Source organism: Coffea eugenioides, chromosome 11, assembly GCF_003713205.1.
Source record: "Coffea eugenioides isolate CCC68of chromosome 11, Ceug_1.0, whole genome shotgun sequence".
In the NCBI taxonomy this organism is placed as follows: domain Eukaryota; kingdom Viridiplantae; phylum Streptophyta; class Magnoliopsida; order Gentianales; family Rubiaceae; genus Coffea; species Coffea eugenioides.
The window spans coordinates 5,936,892-5,957,374 of NC_040045.1; the positions used below are offsets into that span (position 1 = coordinate 5,936,892).

At 35.3% G+C, this 20,483-nt stretch overlaps 1 protein-coding gene across 2 annotated transcripts; it reads right to left on the bottom strand.

Annotated features, from left to right (window-relative positions):
• Nucleotides 1-5,462: 5,462 nt before the first annotated feature.
• Nucleotides 5,463-20,114, bottom strand: LOC113752945 (protein KAKU4). 2 transcript variants are annotated; one of them, XM_027297003.1, is made up of 11 exons: nucleotides 19,813-20,114; nucleotides 18,297-18,322; nucleotides 14,486-14,604; nucleotides 13,878-13,954; nucleotides 13,644-13,774; nucleotides 12,090-12,281; nucleotides 11,057-11,333; nucleotides 10,854-10,933; nucleotides 10,559-10,646; nucleotides 6,079-6,172; nucleotides 5,463-6,001 (listed from the first exon to the last, which is right to left on the bottom strand). In XM_027297003.1, the coding sequence occupies exons 1-11, from the start codon at nucleotides 20,075-20,077 to the stop codon at nucleotides 5,662-5,664; spliced, it is 1,689 nt and encodes a 562-aa protein (XP_027152804.1). In that variant the 5' UTR covers nucleotides 20,078-20,114; the 3' UTR covers nucleotides 5,463-5,661. The 2 variants fall into 2 exon arrangements, with proteins under 2 accessions (XP_027152804.1, XP_027152803.1); XM_027297002.1 differs by having other exon boundaries at nucleotides 13,851-13,954.
• Nucleotides 20,115-20,483: the final 369 nt, after the last annotated feature.

Genomic DNA, 20,483 nt, shown 5'->3' on the forward strand with positions numbered 1-20,483 from the left:
AGAAAAGTACCTAATTCACTTTTGATATGCAATAATCATTAATTTTCACTGCACTTTATCTCGTTAATTTTGCGAATGTAATCATTGATTGGACTTAAATGTGACGAATTTAAAATTTTGGAGTACAAGGTGTTCAAAATTAAAAATTCATGGTGCAAGGTATCTAAAATTAAAATTTAGGATGTAAAGTGAAAAAGTAATACAAATTCAAGGGTGCCAAGTGAAGTTAATCTTATCAAAGCTTACTTAAAAGTAAAATTAATAATGTGGGTGCCCATGTTTTTGTTAAAGAGTTAACCATGCTTGGCCTTTTTTACTTTGTTCTCCTTGTTTTCACTTGATTAAATTTTCGTAGCAAGGATGAATTGATGGCCTTTACAAAGAAATCCTAGATCCAAACCACATTCAATGAAGGAAGAACCTTATTTTTCATGGCTAAGATAATAAGAGATTTAGTCGAGAAAAGAATAATGAGAAAATGCATTTTTAGTCCTAAAAGTTTAGGGGTTGGACCAAAGTGGTCCTTGAAGTTTTAACCAGAATAAATGTTGTCACGATTTGGGTTCAAGGACTCACCCGAGTAACTTTTAGGCCCAAATCTGCGGGGCCAAAATGGTTACCCAAGTTACAAAGTAGCCAAGGGATCCAAATTTTTAAACATTTCCTTTCCTCTTCCCACTTTTGATGTACCATACCTCATTCTCTCCACCTTTAAAACTTTGGATCCTCACAAAAGACGTCAGAATCCAAACTGTCTATTTGGTTGTACTCGAACTCAAAAGGTGACTAGTACGGGCTTTAGAGGTACTCGGACTCCAAAGATGGTTCGTACTTGGTTTAACCATAATAAATGTTGTCACGACTTGAGTTCAAGGGTTAACTCAAATAACTCTTAGACCCAAATCCACTTCAAAGATGGCTTGTACTTAGTTGTGGTCAGACTCTAGAGGTGGCTCATATGTTCAGACTCTAAAAGTAGCTCGTACTTGGTTGTAGTCAAACTCTAGGGTGACTCGTATGCTCAGATTCTAAAAGTGACTCGTATGGGTTCTAGAGGTGCTCAGACTCCAGAGGTGAGGTGTGGCCCATACTAGGTTGCGGTTAGACTCAGGTGTCTGGATTCTAGAAGATATTACCAACTGTCATGACTAAGGTCCAAGGGTTGAATCAAGCAATTTTTGGGACAAAATCCACTAGTCCAAAATAATTAACCAGGGACCCAAGTTTTTAAACCTTTCCTTTCCTCTTGGTACTTCCGATGTGGGATGCCCCAAATGTATTCCCTAAAGTATTCAATTTTGACCAAATTGGTATCTGAGGTTCTAGTTTGAACAAACGTTGGCCTTAAAGTACATTAATTAACCAAATTGGCACTTCATGTTTTTTAAATGTAAGAAATTTTATTAATATGATATATAAATGCACGACACTCTATAAGAAAGTATCGAAAATCTAGATAAAAATCGTAAAAAAAATTTAAGAACTTCAAAAAATGTAAAGTAAATTTAAGTTTAGGGCAATCACTTTTGACAAAAAAATGTTTAAGGTAATCACTTTTGATCAAATTAAGATAACTTATACATTTTCCAATTATTCAATTTATACATAGAAGCATAGGTGCACGTACAAATTATAATTCTTAATCTAGTTTTATTGAGAAAGAGAAACAAATTAACAAATAGAGAACATGCACCAACACGTGATTTATTTCGGTATTAAATTGTAGTATTTTTTAGAACACATTGCACTTAAATTTTTAATTTTTAAAAATTTTTTGACTTTTTCATTATTTGTATGTAATCTCTATGGCATACCTTGTTGATCTTGATCCCTATCTTTTGATGTTAACAAAACAAATGGATGATACTAATATCTCTTCAAGATATATTTTCAGTTATGAAGTTATTTGATTCCATGAACAAGTGCAATTGAAAGAAGACAAAGGTTGCTGAAAGCTGTCGGACGCTTGTGATGACAGTACCGGACGTCCGATAATCATTGCACAACTTCGGACACATGCTTCGGACGTCCGATATGATCCTTCGAAGTCGACGAAACTATCGGACGCTGAATATGTCTCCACCGGACGTCCGATAGAAACAAGATAATTTCTCAAATCTCTTTGTTTGCTGTCGGACGCACAAAGAGCTTGCACCGGACGTCCGAAAGAATTGAAGAAAATCTCTTAAACTCACTGCCTGCTGTCGGACGCAAAAAACAGGAATATCGGACGTCCGACACTCCAACGGCTAGTTGACTTTTCAGCTACTTTCTATCCGTTAGAAGCATTAATGAGGCACTTTCTTGATCCTATATAAATAGTGGTTGGTCAGATATTTCAAATAACTTTTGCACACTGAAGATACAAAAGATCTAGAGTGATTTTAGTGAGAAAATACTCTTCAAAGAAGATTTGTAGTCTTAGTGGTGTGAGGTTCATTGGAAGCTTTTCATTTGTGAGTGAATACTTCATGAGTGTAGCTCTGTGAGGGTTGTTCTGAGGGATAATAAAACTTCCTGGCTTGACCGAGTGGTGTTCGGGGCAAGGAGGAAGTGAACCTTCCTTTGTATACAAGAGTGATTGTAATTCATCAACTTGAAGAAGCTTGTTTGAATTAATCTACAAGCTCAAGAGGAGTTGAGTAGTTAATTGGTTTGCAATTCTTTCCTTTTTATTTACTTATTGTTACATTTGTGATCTTTACATTGCTTATCTCTTCCACTTGGTTGTCTTCGATCCTTACATACCTTATACTCTTAAAAAATAAGGTACTCTATAAACACCCAATTTAATACCAGGATAAAGAATCTATTTTGTGCATTGAACCTAAATTTGTACATGCATTTTCATATACTTTGATCTACAAATTATATAATTGGTAAATCTACCAATTATTTTGATTTGGCTAAAAATGATTATCTTACAATTATTTTATATCTTTTTGTAATTTTTCAATATTTTATTTTTCTTTTAATTTATTATTATTATTATTATTATATTTTGGTGGCATTTTGTGTTCTTTTTAATCATTAAGCCTTTAAGTGGATAGCCCTGAAAGTCAAACTCAATAACTTGTTATGAGCAATGTTTTCAGAATCGGACCGGACCGGCCGGTTGGACCGCGAACCGGCCATGTCACCGGTCCGGTCTAATGTTAAAGCCGGAAGTTCATGGAGAACCGTTGAAACCCGGACGAACCGTGCGAACCGTTAAGAACCGTGAACCGGCGGTTTTTTAAATTCTTCAACAAAATATCAAGAATGGTGTAGCTAAGATTCGAACCTGGGTCTCCAAGTTTAAATATGACAATCTTACCGCTAGACTATACTTAAGTTTGTTGAGAATTATACTTGACTAAAAAATATAATAAAACATCAAGTTCTTCTCTTATTTTTTTTTTTCAATTTTTTCTTCTTAACCATTTTTAACCCAAATATCCACAACAAGATTTTCTCAAGTCTTCACCATTATTATCAGGTTATTATCTTTAGCAGATTGTAAACAAGTTGAAAATTTCAACTTTTCTTGTTTTCCAACATTTTAGTAAGTTTAATTTTTTTCTTTTCAAGGTTTTTTTCTATATTATTATCTTTAGTTGATTTTTTGCATTTTCTTCTTTTTCCCCTCAATTTTCATATGTTTCTCTCATTTTTGTTTTATTTTTATTCGATTAATTAAGGATGAAATTTTTGCAAAAGTAGTGCACATCCGTGTAGGAATTGGGTAGGAATTACAAATAATAACATTGGGTTGGTCAAAAATATGGTAGTTGACACATAATCGAAGCTATTGATAATTGAATTTTAAAATAATTAATGGTATAGGATCATTGAATTTAATATAACATGTTAATTAGTAATGTTTAGTAGCAATTAATTTTTTATGTGTTTAATTGTATATTTGTTTTTCAAAAATTTTTAGTTTTTTTTAGTTTGAGCAATTAGATTTATATTTTTATAATAAAATTTTAACTTTTTCAGCTTAAGTTGATGAAATTGTGAAGGTGGTGTGGTTGCTTATCATGCCACTGATAAAAGTTTGCTATTCAAATAGTTTGTCTTAACTTGAACTCTTTTATGGATTTTTTTAAGGGTTGTAAAAGAATTTCAATATTTAATTTATTTATTTTTTGTGTTTTTATTTGTGATAATTGGTGCACATTTGGATTGTATCAATTTATGTTTATAATGAATTTATGAAAACTTGTGGTGAATTATGATATTTTAATTATATTTATCATTCCATGTTTTGTGTATAACTTTTAGAAAATTTATTATTATCATAACTTAAATGAACTTATGTTGGTAAAGTTCAAGTGTAGAATGAAACCTGCTTAAAAAAAAAAAAAAAAAAAACAGTGAACCTTTGAACCGGCCGGTTGGACCGGTCGAACCGCGAACCGGCCACCTCTCCGGTTCACTGACCGGTCCGAGTTTAAAAACATTGGTTATGAGTAGGTTTTGCCTCGCCAAATTTTATCTTATTAGTGAAGTGCTAACACCTTTATTCTATAGATCGAGGATCGAGGCATTTTCAATAATTCTCGCGCGGGCTCACCTCTTTTTTTGGCTCTCTTCCCTCTACCATTCTTGATTGGCAAAAGGAAGTACCAAGGTACCTGTGCTGTTATCATATACTAAGATCACATTTGCATTTAGGAGTGATCTTTTCTTCTTTAGACAAGCTGGTGATGAGCTCATTTTCTTAAGATTTTATAAAAACACGAGGGATTTATTTGATCAATTAATACACTTTAAAGACTATATTTGTCTGGATTGAAACATTAGGAACCAATTTGTTCGAAATTAAATACTTTGAGAACCACATATATTTTGGCTAAAATATTAAGGACCAATTTGGTCCAACCACCAAATTTTGAGGATTAGAAGTGCATATTTCCTAAAGAAGAATATATAAAGTAATGTGAAGTGATTTCCAATTTCCAGTGTCCATTGTTCCTTATTCTCGAGCCAAAATCTTGTCAATCAAAACATAACCATGATATAAAGTGTCCATTGTTCCTTATTCTCGAGCCAAAATCTTGTCAATCAGAAACATAACCATGATATAAAGTGACGTGACACAATCTAGACCATTGAGTCTATGAAGACCGAGTCTAACCAAGTTTTGGCACACAAAAAGAAAGGCTTCTTAAGGTTTCACCAAATGTAAGTGAAACACGAAGGCAACTCATAGATTAACACAATTAGATGTTCAAACATGTTATAAGACCCTTTCAAGGGAAAACAAGTTACGAGATAGCTTTACTAAAGTTCAAAAAGATAGGAATGTTATGCTCTTAAATGCAAACATAATACCCCATGTCTTAGCTTTATATTTCTATTCTCTATCCTCCTCCAAAAAGTAGTAATTTGCATGCCATCTATATTCCTACAAAGGTGGTGAGCAAGCACAGTTCATGAAACACATTAAAAAAAAAAGAGCAAAAGTTTTTCCCATATTTAAATCAAAATAAATTTTCCCATATTTAAATCAAAATAAATATGACTAATACAACACTGAACCTGCAATTGCTTAAACACTAAATAGTACACTTCTTTCTGCCTAACATTAGCACCCTTGATTCTACAACAGACCTAAGTGGAATACCTAAATTTAGGCTAGTGTACAACTCAAGCAGCAATGCCTGAAGAGAAACACTATTTACCCCTTCCCCGGCCTCTCCGGTTGTATTTACCTGGTTTCTTAGCTTCTTTTTTGACCGCCTTGCCATCAGCCTTCTGGGCTACCTTATCTATGTAAGGTTGAGTTGGCTCTTGCGACAACTCATAATGCACAACGGGACTTGTTTGTGATACATTCCCAAAACCATTCGTTTCATCCACAATTGGGACTTCAACGGAGGCTTCACTTATAAGTTCACACGCATCTTCAAGGGGAATGCTACTAGTAGTACCCAAATCATTTCCATCTGCATTTTCGTTTCCATCAGGAGCTTGCCCATCAATTTCTCTGGTTCCCACTTCTAAAGACAAACCCCTTCAAAAGAGGAAAATCGATTAGGTGGAACTTTTAATGATCAACATATGGCAAGCAAATGGAAAACAATATTTTACCTTTCTTGCGAAGTATGAAGACCATTGTCATTTCCTATTTCATCAAATTCTCTCACTCCTGCTGGAGAAACTTTTGTCTGACTTGATCTTGGCTCTGTGCATGATGTAATGTAAACGCGGAATTTCAGATGAAGATTCATCCAAAGCTCCAGTATTCAGCCAAAAGCAAAATCAAGAAAAAGAATACAAGCAAGTTTTCTTCAAATATTGAAAGACAATTGCTGCTGTAACTTTTACAACTGACATAAACTACTCTCTTACCTTGATTTACAAAATAGACTTTTATCTCTTACCTTGATTTACAAAATTGTGCCTCTTACCTTGATTTACAAAATAGTCTTTTAGTTGCTACATTGATCATTAAAATGTTTGTTCACTAAGAACTACTTCAAATTTATTGATCAAGAATAGGCAAAAATAAATTTGCACACCTTCTATTGTGGCCATACTACAACCCCTTGAGGTTCAAAAGAATTACAGTTAGACCCCTTGATGTGGCTATTACCTCCCCTTGAGGTTCAAAATTCTACAGTTAGACGCCCTCAAAAGTAACATCCAATGAACATTGTGAAATAAAAATGTGAAGGTGAGATTCTCACCCTCTTATATGAGATGCTGTCCATAGGAATTTTGGTTTGTACAAGGAATTAATTTTGGAACTGCCTCATCAATTTTTTGATTAAATTCTGTAAATGCACCACAAAATTTTCAATCTACTTGTGGTGCCCACAAGATAGTAAATTATATGATATCCACTCATTTTTTAAATTGAGAATAAACTCATTTATATTATCATGCTACAATAACTCCCAACAGATTCACCTGTACTAGCTTTTGGACCCTAAAGCACTTACCTGCACCTCAGCACCTTGCAACAGACCAGTACACATAGACCCTCTCCTTATAACCTAGATAGTGTCAAAGTTAAATATTTCATGAATACAGGAAAATTAAGACTAGACACAAAATCTCAACTTACGCTTTTAACCCACCAGGGCTGCCACCTCCTTTCCTTTAGAACACATAACCTTTTCCCCCCACCCCAATAACCCAACTGTCACACACACAGCTTCCCAACGGCCTCCAACCCATGTTAGCCCTAGTCAATGATGATCTCAAGTCTTGACCCTCTTTCAATTACCCTTCAACCTCCCTGAACCTCCCTCCACAGTCCAGCTGTCACCTAGGAGGCCTCTGAAGTCCCATCACCACTCTTCTTTCACCCAGTGTTTCCCAGCAGGTAAAGATGTGGTATAAATCAATAGAATTGGGATAAGGGAGCAAGCAATTAGTAGAGGGAAGGGGAAGGGGGTGGAAGAGAAACAGTACATGGCTCTGGAAACATTACCTTAATATTCATTAGAATGCTTAAAAATATGAGATCTGCTATTAAAATTCATTCAACTGCTGGCACTATAACTAACAGGGTGGCCAATACAAGTTCTACCCTAATATTTCTTTACTAGGATTCAGTATGGGAAAAAAAAGAAAAAGAAGGTTCAAGCCATTGTATTTGGCCCTGGGCGAGTTGGCTGGCAGAGAGATCTAGGGCGGATAAATTTGAACTACATACGGGAGGCAAGGAAAAAAGCATGCCAGGAAGACAATGATTGGGCTTTTATTTTTATTTCCTTTAATTGGAAAATAGCAGCGGAAGGAGTCTGACCATGGTTTTCCAACCTCAATAGGTATAACCTTAGTATGGCCAAACAACAGGGCACGCAAATGTAACCACCTTTTAGAATAAGATTTGTTGGTTTTCAGAAAGTTTCATAGGAACCGAGTAGCACTCAAAGTACTGCAAAATAGTTTTATTGGTGATGTTTGCTTACTCTTTAACAAACATATTGGAGCAAAAACATCTATTTGAAAGATGTAAAGTGCCATTATGGAGGTAATATTTTTAATGGATCTCCAGCTCCAGAGATTCTTGAGCCACAATGACCAAATGGTTTCCAAAAAAATAACGACTTTTCCTTCATTCCACACATTGCCAAATGATAAATGCATATTCAACTCATTGATTAAGAACTCTATGCTAATGTCAGTAAACGATGAACAGAAACTGCAATTGTAAACAGATTTCTGGTTAATGAGAAATCATTCTTACAACAACAATACATCACAGAAATATAAGGCTTACTTTTTGAACAGTCGGTTTACAGCAGCTGTCACCGGAAGATGAAGCTTAAGATACTTAATATAGGACAATTCCAGTGCCCCACTCAAATCAGCATGTAGAAAATACTGACTTGGCAAGCCAAGGGCTGGACATCATGTATCCCATTGTAATCTCAGATCACACACATTTATTTCCGAAATGCATTGACTTCATGAATGATGCTCAACCAGATTAGTAGTCAAGTCTCCACCTATGTTTGGGAAGGAGGAGGGACCACTTTGATATTTAATTTCATCTTTCCACTTCAGGGAAACTACATCTATGATTACAGATCATGTAGTAGAAGAGCAATAATTCCCTAATAACTCCACAAGTCATAAAACCACTTATTTTCTATTATGATAAATCTTTTTTTCTTTCCATTGGTTGCTGTAATATATTCTTCGCTGATTTGCATATTTTCTCAGATTTTTTTGGTATATTTATGCTCTCTACTCCGCTCACTTTTATTCAATTCAAACAAATCTGCATCCTTTTGTTTTATGTTATTATATCCTCCTCCCTCTACAAAATCTTCCCATGATGGTTGATTTTATTCGGAATAAAATTGTCTTGCATTGATCAAATCTAGGGGTCTTTTGGTCAATCACCTTCCTCTGACCATAGAATTGAATAAATTCCACAAATAATGTGATTATTGTAGACAACAAAACATAGAATAATTGACTTAAGAGGGACTAAAAATATGGGAATGCTCAATATCAAGACTCCTTACCCAAACCCATCTCTCCCACTTTAGTCCATGAACCAATCAAGTGCACTAAGAACTCCATTAGTCAACCTAACCACCCAAAGGTAGCTCATCTTCAACTTAAACAATAGTTTGAATATGGGAATCACTTTGAACATAAGGATTTAACAAATGCAGAGTCTAAACTATGGAAGCGAACCTTAAAACTGCCTCAAGCTAATCTAAAAATTGATTCACTCACAAGTGCCTTATAAACCTGTGCCAGAAACTAAGGCGCCACATTACCAAGTGGACAAGCAATGCAATGGACCTTTGAATCACAAGCTACATAGGCTGGGCTATTATACTCCCTGCGAACTTTAAGGGGACAAAAACTTGGGAGCAAAAAGAATTTGCATTACCAAAATCAGATGCAGAAAAAATCAAGTGATTTTAAATGTTGAAAAAAAATCAAGTGATTTTATCACAACTGTAAAAAGGAAAGTGGTTTGATGGCACTGGACAGAACAGTTTCTTTTTATTCATTGGAATATTACAGATATGAGAAATGCTAGTAAAATTTATTCAACAATAGTTAATAGAACTTTACCAAGTGGCAAATATAAATTCTACCATAAAATATCTTTAATAGGTATTAGGTCACGAAAATATTTTGCTGTTCGTTCAAGTCATGGTATTTGACACTGAGTGGGTTGGTGGCGGAGAAGAGATATCTAGGTGTCAATGAACCAATTGAGTGCAAAACTAACTCCGTTAGTCAGCCTAACCACCCAAAGGTAGGTCATGTTCAATTTAAACAGTCGTTTTGATATCGTAACCACTTAAACTGGAATAGTGTGATGAACGCATAGTTTAAACTATGAGAGCACGTGATACTTGTCCATTACCTCATGGAGGTAAAGTCAATAGTTTGAAAAAAGATGCCAAAGCAGATCTTGGTTATTAACACAAAAAACACACAAAAGGTATAAGCGCAAAAAACTTTATCAATTCAAATATTTATTACCTCAGGGAAACAAATATGAAATATTCAGAGGCATTTTTCATTCCTTTCTTTTTATGACAAAATGCCTGAAGCTAATCGAAAAAAATTGTTTCCCTCGTAAATCTGTGCTAGAAACTAAGGGACCAAATTACCCAGTAGGCAAGCAAAAGAATGGAGCACCAAATCACCATAAACTTTGGGGGACTAGATACTCACTTTGCCAGCTTTAGGAGGTAAAAGCCTTGGAAGTAAAAGGAATTCCCATAACGATACCAAAGTCCGTAGATATTTCTTCTCACTCAATTTGTTTTGGACAGAATTTTCCAGATAAAAGCACATATGATAAATTAGCAAATTCAGATAACAGTTCGTCTGGATGATTTCCAAGCTACCATCATGTAAAAAATTAATGCTATGTTCAAGTTAAACCAGTCTATCTGGATCTCAAGAAACTCGAATGATAAGTGACTTTTCCTTTTGGGATTGTCAAACAAAAATCAGGTTGAGATGATGTTATCATGCACTTCACATAGAAAATTAAGATCATATCCAAAATGAGAATATTACTACAATTTCCATCACAAAGAAAGACATGCATTATGAAAAGAAGAGGGTACCATACCATCAAGGTGCTCTGTGGCAAGATCCAGAGTAACGTGATTGGACTTTGAACCAGGACATTCATCAGTAATCTTGAAAGCTTCCAAGTCCTTTGTTTAATGGAAAAATGTAGATAGGCAACCACAGAATGGAAACCCAAAATCATTGCTCAACACAATCTTTTCAATTTCACAATAAGATATACGGTGAAACAGCTCCAATATTAAACTGCATGTACAGCTATATACCTGACCGAGCATTAACATCCCCCATGCACAAAATATACAAAAACTATCAGATCTTGTTATTACAAGTACCTGGTATTCTTCTGAAACAATAGCAGCTCGATGGGGCGTCAAACTTTCATTTGCTAAGTCATCTTGTCTTGTCTCCAAAGCTGCAAAAACGCACAAGCATGTTTTTTCATTTTTGATGTTAATAATTTTGATCATGGAAATACTTGATAATATCCTTTGATTACTCAACTAATAGTTGGTCAACCATGCAGGTAATCACAAACCTGAAATTCCAATAGAAGTGTTCAACCCTGCAGCCAAATGTACCGATGCATCAGCAGATGAAGTACCAGTCACAATGTTCAATTTGTTTCCCAAATCTCCTCTGCTATTTGGTACATCAGCTATTAAAGAGTCCTGGCGGGGTTTAAGCGTAGTTGCAAGTGGTGACAGATCAATTTTTGAGGAAGAGAGGGAATTTAGCATATCCTCTGAAGCCTTTGATCGTACTCTTCGTATTTCCTCCTCAATATTCCATGAACAAGATGCAAAATTCCTTTTCTGGAAGATTGTTGGAACAGAAGAAGAGATACAAGAGAAACAACATTAAGAGGATATTATTTTGTTTATATTATCAGCAATTCATCGTTTTGTCCCAAAATGAAAAAAGAGAAATGCAATAAGGTGAAAAATAAGCAAGGTTTTTTTTTTTTCATTTTTCACACATGGAGACAGTATAGCAGTTGATTGGTATCATTTAAGAATACTTACAATGCAAATTTTTCCAAGACCACACATCTGAGTATATTTACAAGTTGAGCAGCAAAGTGAAGAAACTACAAAGCAAAAGGCATTCAACAAAACCTAAAAGCATGTAAATAATGGAAAGTAACAAAAAAACTTTTCAAATAGGTAACTAGAGATAACTTTTTCTAGTGTCAAACTCCTTCCATTTATATGTCTGTTTCTAAGCTCATCTGGATAAAACAGAACCATAATCAAACTCCCAGCAAATGAAATTAACTTCCAAAAGAAACACAATAAACAAGAAACAAGCTATCATCACATACACCAAATATGTCTTTTTTTAAGCTTATTTTGCATAAAGCAAATATCCCAACTGCAGTTAACTATTTTAACTTTAAAAAAGAACACAACTGGATCATGGATCAAGATTGCACTAAAAGAAATAAGCTTGGATAACTACCCAAAAAAAAAAAAAAAACCTCAGCCACACCTTTCAAAGTAAAATACATGCTGAAAGGATCAAAAAAAATTAAGAATTCATATATGGCAAACCAAATTATAGCTATTTACCTTGGACGAAGACAAAGAGCCGCCACCACATGAAGCTGGTGTTTTTTCCCCGAAAAGCTCTCTTGTCATTTCTGATGGGATTGCTGATGCTGTTCGCAGTTCAATATGTTCTGCAAGCGGAGAGGCCCATGGAGGACGAGACTTCATGTACGATTTGGCCACATCAATAGGAGAGCCCGCTTCATTTTCACTCTGCATTAAACAAAGAGTCTAGAACATCATAATTTTGTCAATTATATGACTTCAACAAAAAGCAGGTTTAGTAGCGCATGTTTAACACCGAGTAAAATCCCAAAAATGTAAGCATGAAATTAAAGTTGCAGCCCCTAGTTCATTACCTTTTACTTTGGAAAATACAATAGTGTTGGTGTCCACCTAATTCTCCAAGCAGTTCATTACCTTTTATTTACTTATTGTAGCCCCCATTATTAATTATGACAGAGCAACTGCTAATATTCACTCTTAATTACATGACAGTTTTGTAAGCACACTACAAATGTCCAAGAATAGATGTCCAAACTATATATGAAGACATTCCAAGATATTCTGGACGCAAATCTGTGTACAAGATATGTCCCACATGAAAATGGTGCTGATTTAAAAAGTTTCATGCTTCTGAGTTGCATAGCATTGCTATATCATCTCAAGATTCATGTTTCTATTAGCAATAAAAACTCCTATTTTATTTTCCAACATTGTTCCCGGAAAAGAAAGCAGCAACATAAGCCAATCACATTTAATCATCAAGAGCTTCCACTCCATGGAATTAACATGAATCAATTAGGCAAATCCTAACAAAAGAAGCCAATCCCATTTTTCTCTTCATACTGGAAAGTTAATCACATGCTGCAACCGCATGGATTTATCCAACAAAAGTGGCGGAGCCATTTATTGCCTAACCTACCATTCATGTCTGCCAACTCAATTACGTGTACCTCTATACACCTCAAATCTACTTTGTTTACTCTACACCTACCATCCCAAACCTAAGTCTGTTAACCGTCTGCTAGGCATTCAGAATGTTGACAACAATACTCTACTGATGAACCAAAATTCAGTGTGCTTCATAAATTGCTCCTGAATGCAAGGACCGGAAATAAACTTTGCCCTAAAGAAAACCAAGTACTGAATGATGTTCCCTAATGGGAATTACTCAGAATAATGCAAATCCATTTAAATGAGAAGAACCATTCAAAAGCATAATATGCTTATAAAGATCCAAAATGTTGCACTTTGGACCACATATTTGCAAATTAAATCCTTATGCTCCCAAAAAGTTGAAAAGCAGCTCCTTACAATTTTAACAGTGCAGGGAGGAGGAGGAGAAAAGGTATGAATGCGTAATGGGAACACGAGATCATATGTAAAACATTCCAAAATTAAAACAGGATCAGACAGCTGATATTAAATGAACTGAAATGGGGGAAAACATTTAAAACTACGAAGCAGGTCAAGTATAAGCAGAAAACGCAAGGACCACTAACATAAGTGACTAACACAAAACCACGAGTTTCACCAAAAATTGATTTGAATAAAAAAAAGAAGATTACTAACACGTTGAAGTTTGATATGGCTTAAACCATGAGACTCGTGAGCCAAGTCTGACAGCGGACTTGATTCCACTCTCTTCTCCTCTAGCCATTTCCTCGCTTCTGCAACAGCTTTAGTGCATAGATCAGCAGTATCTGCACAAGAAAACATAATTTAAGTTATAGTTGGCGATCATAGATGTCTTACCACAGAAGTTAGATAAAATAAAACCGTTGCCAACTGTTCCAACAGGCACACCAGTAGGTAGAACATTCTCTTCCCCTCCCATCATGACACGAGAGTCAATAATTTGTACAAGTCTATCACGCTCTTCCCTGATAAAATCATAGGCCAATAAGAAATTGCAGGTTAGACAACGAGACAATCACGAAGTACAGTGGAAAACAGGTGATTAGATCATTTCCTATCATTTCCTATTACTGCCCAGATACAATGTGAATATCAACAATGTTCACTCTTAAAACAAAAAAGAAGACATCTGAAGCACTAAACTTCGTTCACTGCATCCAATCTTTTACTTATCAAAGTAATATTATGTACAATAGACCAAAGGATCATTTTAATCTGAGCTGTGATGCAGGTTAACCTAACTACTAGGCAAAGTAAGGTACAAACTTTCTGTACATAATTTTCATTAGTAGAACTATCAAAGATGTTCTCAACAAACAATTTCTGAGATACAAAGACTTAAGGCCACAAAAAAGGAAAGGCAAACAGCTTAGTAGATGTCAAAAGCACCAGCAAAAAACAAAGCATTGTATGCCTTCCGTATATCAGCTGCCAAGCAAATGTGAGCATCAAAACATAATCTTCTATCAACAAATCATTGCCATTTCTCTGATTACCTAGAAAAACTCTCCTGCATGAGCAGTCGCTCAATTGCACTCTTTGTCACAGTGCTATACAAACTTAGTTGAGGCTCCTTATCAACACATTCAAGTGCTTCCGATGGAATTTCACGATCCTGAAATAAAAATAGAAATGAATAAAAGACATTTCATTGTGATCTCATATACTTCAGCTATATTGGCAAATGCCTAACAAAATGAAAGAAACAGTAGAAGCAACACGCACTCCAGTGGTTGTGAAAAATAATTATTAAGTAAATCAAAAGCCAGGGAAAACTGCTCGTAAGCACAACAGATCGAAGTATTTCCTTTTGAAAAGTGACCAAAATCAATGGTGTAATGGGCATGCAAACATCATCTTTACCTTATTTTTCAAGTTGGATCATGCACTGCTATGCACATATATCATATGAAAACATAATTTAAATAAAAGCAATCACAAAAATCCACAAACAATAGTGCAAGTCCATTTGGTAACAAAAACTGCATGTTCATGCTCTCAAGATCAATAATCCACGTCGAGCATGCTCTTCATTAACTATTGCAGTCGTTTACATGTTTTCTTCTTTCAAATAAATTGAGATCTCTGTTTTTAAAACAGATGCATATGATCAGACAATGAACCCTTCAGAATATAAGAGGTACTTGTGCTTTGCCCCCAAATATAGTTGATAAGAATCTTATACGTAGCCCAGTCAAATTCATATAGGGTCCCTTTAGATGGGTGGATTTGGATTTATGGAACAATTTCAGCCAAATGAATTCAAAATGAACAGATTTAAAATCTCTAGCATAAGTTGTATTGTTTGGCTTTGGTAGATAAATGAAATTATTCAATGATTTTAAATCGACTATCTAGAATATCCAAAATAGCCCTTTACAGCATATTCATTTTTCCAGAGGGAAATTTGCCAAATTGGTCCCTCACATTTTGAGAAAAAACTTTTTTAGTTCATCACATTTAAAATCAGCAACAATAGTCCATCACATATAAAAAAGTCTGCCTAATTGGTCCCAATACTCATTTTCACTCACTCCTCCGGGCAAAAAGTGCACACTCTCTCACGCGCCCATAATTTTGAGGACAAAAATGAAAATATACTTTGTTTTCTCTTTTTTTTTTAAAAAACAAAAACAAAAAAAACAAAAAGGAGAAAACGTAAGCCACCAAACCCTTTCTTCCTCCCCCCCATTTTTTCAGTTACCAAAACCCTATTTGTAAGCAACCAAGCCACCAATCAAAGAAGAAAATTTCAGTATGATTACTTGCAAGTAGTAGAAGAAGAGCAAGAAAAGATACCTAAGAAATTCACCCATTGAAAACTATAATGGAAGCAAACAATGATTGATGTCGTAGTAGCAACAAAGTGTGTTTTCATTTTTACCCTTGAAATTATGGGCACGTAAAAGACGTATGCATTTGTTGGCCAGAGAAGTGAACGAAAATGAGTTTTGGGACCATTGGGGCGAACTTTTTTATATCTGAGGGACTATTGTACCTGATTTTAAATGTGAGGGACTAAAGAAGTTTTTTCTGAAAATATAAGAGACCAATTTGGCAAATTTCCCTTTTCCAGAAGCAGCAGAATGGCTGAGGCATATATGCAGAGTTGTGCATATCATAACCATAGATATTGCCCTCAAGACAAGCCCCAAAATCACAAAGAACAGAAAGCATTGTTTGCAAAACTCCCAAACAAAATCACAAAGAAGACAGTGTCCATGTACCTATTTCCTACGCTCATAAACAAAGTTGTATTGGATATAACCGCAGCAACCCTAATTACTACCAGGGACCTCTTCCACTCAATGCTAAGCTACCCAAGACAAGCACACGCCACAGCAATATTAAAGTTTACCAAAAGTAGGCACCATCTGATTCCAGAAATCAAAAGTAGGAATCAAATACTACCTCACAAGATCACATATGGAGCAAAGAATTCAAAAAAGAGTCAATTAATGAGCAGCTTTTATACATAAAAGATGAAACCTTAGAGGCAAGATGAAGCAGAGAGAAAAATGGGAAAGAGCAAAGACAGGAGTGGACCAAGAGGGGAAAGATAGAGAGCGTGAAGGAACCTCAAGGGGTCAGATAGAGGGTCAAGAGACCAAAAAATGTGAGGTAGAGAAAACAAGACTAGGGTGTCAAATAATGCCTCATTTAGGGATTTGGAATTCACAGATTTTAAGTCCTGCAATCTCCCACTTGTTGGTGGATGCCAAATCCGATTCTCTCAATGTTATTTAAACAGATTAGGCGCATTTGGCAATTTCAAATCCAACTCCACCTAAACCAAATCAACACCTAGCACAAACACAGTCACATACCATTTGTCCATTAGATTACATCCTATTCAGTTCATTTGCTAAATTATTTCAATTGCATAAACATCAAGCATCTATATACATCCAATCTCAATAATGAACAATCACCCAATATATTTTATAGCAAAAAGTAATTTAGTATACAGTTTATTTGGAAATCTAGTTGGGAAAAAAGAAAAAGAAAAAAAAAAGGCAACATTAAGACAAAGAAAAGGCAAAATTATCTGCGCAAAATCTATCATATAGTGTGTCATAAGCAGGATTTTGTCCACGAATAAATAATAACTCAAGATAAGATGGTTTAAGTGTAAATTGTAATGATAGGGGTTACAGTGAAACTATCTTTGATTACAAGGCCTGACTGTCATTTAGTCTGTATTGGAGGGCTGCCTAGTCATTTTGATAAAAATTTATAAGGGTGTTAATCCATAGAATCTTTGACTGAAAGTCAACATGGCAAAGTGCTTGTTACGTTTTAAACATTGAGGAGGAACTATTCTCTTTTCCGGGATTCAACTAAAGCCAAGAACAATTCTTCATTCCATTTATGGGTAGTACATTGTAGTACTTAGCAACCAGGATTTACATTCTATACACTGGCTCCATTGTACAAATGTTCAGTTGCAATCTTTTGCTAGTTTTTATTAAAATTTCCTCTAAGTTCTAAATTGGGCCAAAAGATCAGCCTCCATATTTTGTTTTCCATTTTTCATTCTTTCATCATGTTTCTCTGAATCTGAGAAACTCAGGATTAGTTCAAATGAAGTCACACCAAGGATACTAAGCAAAAGAAGAAGAAAAGGGGGGAAAAAAGCTACACACTAGATTATATCCATCAAAACTTCTACATTTTTTAAATATTGGGAAATGGTTTCCGAATATGAGGACTCATTACAGCTAAAGTCAGTAATAAATAAAACATAAAAATTAATTAACACGTCCAGAAAACTTTACAGTTGCCTTTGTATTCAATCAACTAATCATGAAAAAAAAGCAGCCCAGTTTTGGCTATGTTATGGAGAGCTGAATTAGGTTAGTTTAGCCAAGGCTCAGCATAGGACCCCACTAGTAAATGCTTCTGCACTTAGTACCACCAAGTTGGAAAAAAAAATCATTTTTCTCTCTAGTTTAACTCAAATCTTCAACCATTCCGTGACTATTTTAATTTGTTGACCATCACCTGACCTGACCCCACACAGGTGGCCCTGCGCTGAGTGATATGTTGCAACAATAAAATGAAAGTACACTGCTTGTTTTGTACTTCTCTGCGGTAAAACAAACATATTAAACATATGAACTAATGCTTAACAAAATGTTTTTACCCAAAAATGAAGATTATGCAAAAAGCACCAGATTAGTTCATGATCAAACGAAAGGAAAATAATTGCAGAGCAGATTGAAAGATTTTTTTAGTACATGCTTGCAGGATGGAGGAGTATTTTTAGTGCTATGTCTAACTAAAGTTGAAGGAATAAGAAGTTACCTTGTTTGATTGATTAGCATCATCATCTGCAAAAACAAATGATCTATTAGCGATATCAAGTGTCAGCCAGAAAAATTGGAGCTCCTGATGGATAAAGAGTTGAAAGATGCGAAGGCATTTGTGGCATGTGAAAGACAAACTTGCAAAATTTTGGCATATCTAAATTTCAGAGGTGAAGTTGATAAAAGAAAAGTCAACAGCATTTATTGAATGAAATACACTATTTTAATAAGATCAAACAGAATAAACATCCTTTTTTTATCTCAAACAGGAAAGCCACTGCCAACAAAATCCTGTAGGATTAATCTACTAGCCAATAATAGAAGTTATGCCAGAAACCATGAGTTGTATGAAGATATTAGGTATTTTACAAATATGCAACAGCTTTTTAACAGAGCAGCATGGTACCATCATTTTGCACAATGGATATAAAATGAACAAGGATATCTCCAACAATATTCACATCAATGACAAACAACTTGCCTATTTCACAGAAAAATAACCACCCAAAAAACATGTGCTTCAATAGGAAAATAATGGGGACAGAGATGTGTCTACATGAGATATGTGAAGGACATATAGGCATTGCAGTTAACACAAGTAATATCAAGAACACTTATAAGCACATGAAGAAACTATAACATATACCCATGTTTGCGCATTAAGAAAACATAAACACTACTTACGAAAAGAAAAATATACGAACTTGCTTGTTTGGTTTCCTATATTTTATTCTATTGGTAAATAGACGAATAAGTAACTTATACATGAATAGATAGAACATCTACTCCACTTAGAGTAGACAACAATATTTTCAAAGGGGCTCCAGGTCATGCAAAATAAGATGCAGAATTCACATTGTCTTCACCTTTTTCTTGTGTTTTTTTCAGAAGAAAAACCAACTAGAATAAAAGATAAAAAGAAAAAAGACACAATTTTTACATCCTATTTCAAGAATACATGAACAGTAGAGGACCATCCACGTGCAGATCCTGGAATTTCAATAAACCTTTGCACTGCAAATATCAATTCGCAAAGTTTCCAAATGCAAATATTGTCAACAGCTGGTTGATTGACCTGCATACTTTTTACCCGTATGAACAATACCTGCTTGACGCTGTTGACTTTTCTATTGCCTGTAGCAGCATGATACAAAACTGCACTTGGTTTCTAATGTTATCTCTTCAAAAAGGAAGAAACTTTTAACTTTGTTTTTCATAAAGTAAGAAACTTTCAGTACATTTGGCTATGAAAAAACAGTCCATATTAGTTTGAAATCCCAAGTTAGGGCAAAACTCACATATGCTTCGCAACACGAGTCACTCATAAATTTCTCAAATTTTGCTCATTTCCTTTACACAAGCTTGTTCCAAATTCTCACCACGTCCCTCAAAATATCTTAACCCACATATATTTCCTCAATTTACATGCAACAGTTCAATGTGCAATAAAACCAAAGGAATCCACATCAAAATTCATCAGAAACATAACAGAAATGCTCAAGAGGAAGGGGTACCGCTAGCAGCCTCGCTGTCGGAAGAAGAGGACGACGAAGACGACGACGAATCGAAGACGGTAGACAAAATTTTAGCAGCACCTGATGCAATCTTGCGTGTAGCAGGGAAAATTACGCCAGTCAGCCAATTAGGGCTTTCCTGAGGTGCAGGCTGAGGTGGACGGTCGTAGGGGGTGGCGGTTGTGAGCTTCCGCCGGCGATTCGTCACTATTTTCCCTCCGGATCGAGCCTCAGTCGCCCGGCCGGAGCCAGGAACGGTCGCCATTGAGAAATTTTGAAACAGAAAAGCTCGATCGAAGGATTGAATATGAATCCTTCTACTATCTCCCGGGTCGGGTCATTTCATCAAATAGTGCAAGATGGGTCCTGTATAATTTTGCGGCTCGTGACAATTGAGCGATAATTGTTGAAGTGCATATTTATAGAGCCAGGCCTTGGAAGGGTAGATATTAACATTTGAAGCCCTTATAATTCTTTGAAGCTGCTAATAAACCCCTTATCTTTGGAAAACTGACGTTTTGGCCTCCTAGGTTAGCATTACTGTATTAGGATTGACAAATGATCCGTTTAAAATAAGTACAAAAAGGAAGAACGAGATTTACGATGCAGAAAAACTTCTAATCTTTAAAGCTTCAATCGTTAGTAGTAAAGAGTCTGTGTAGAGGAAGAAA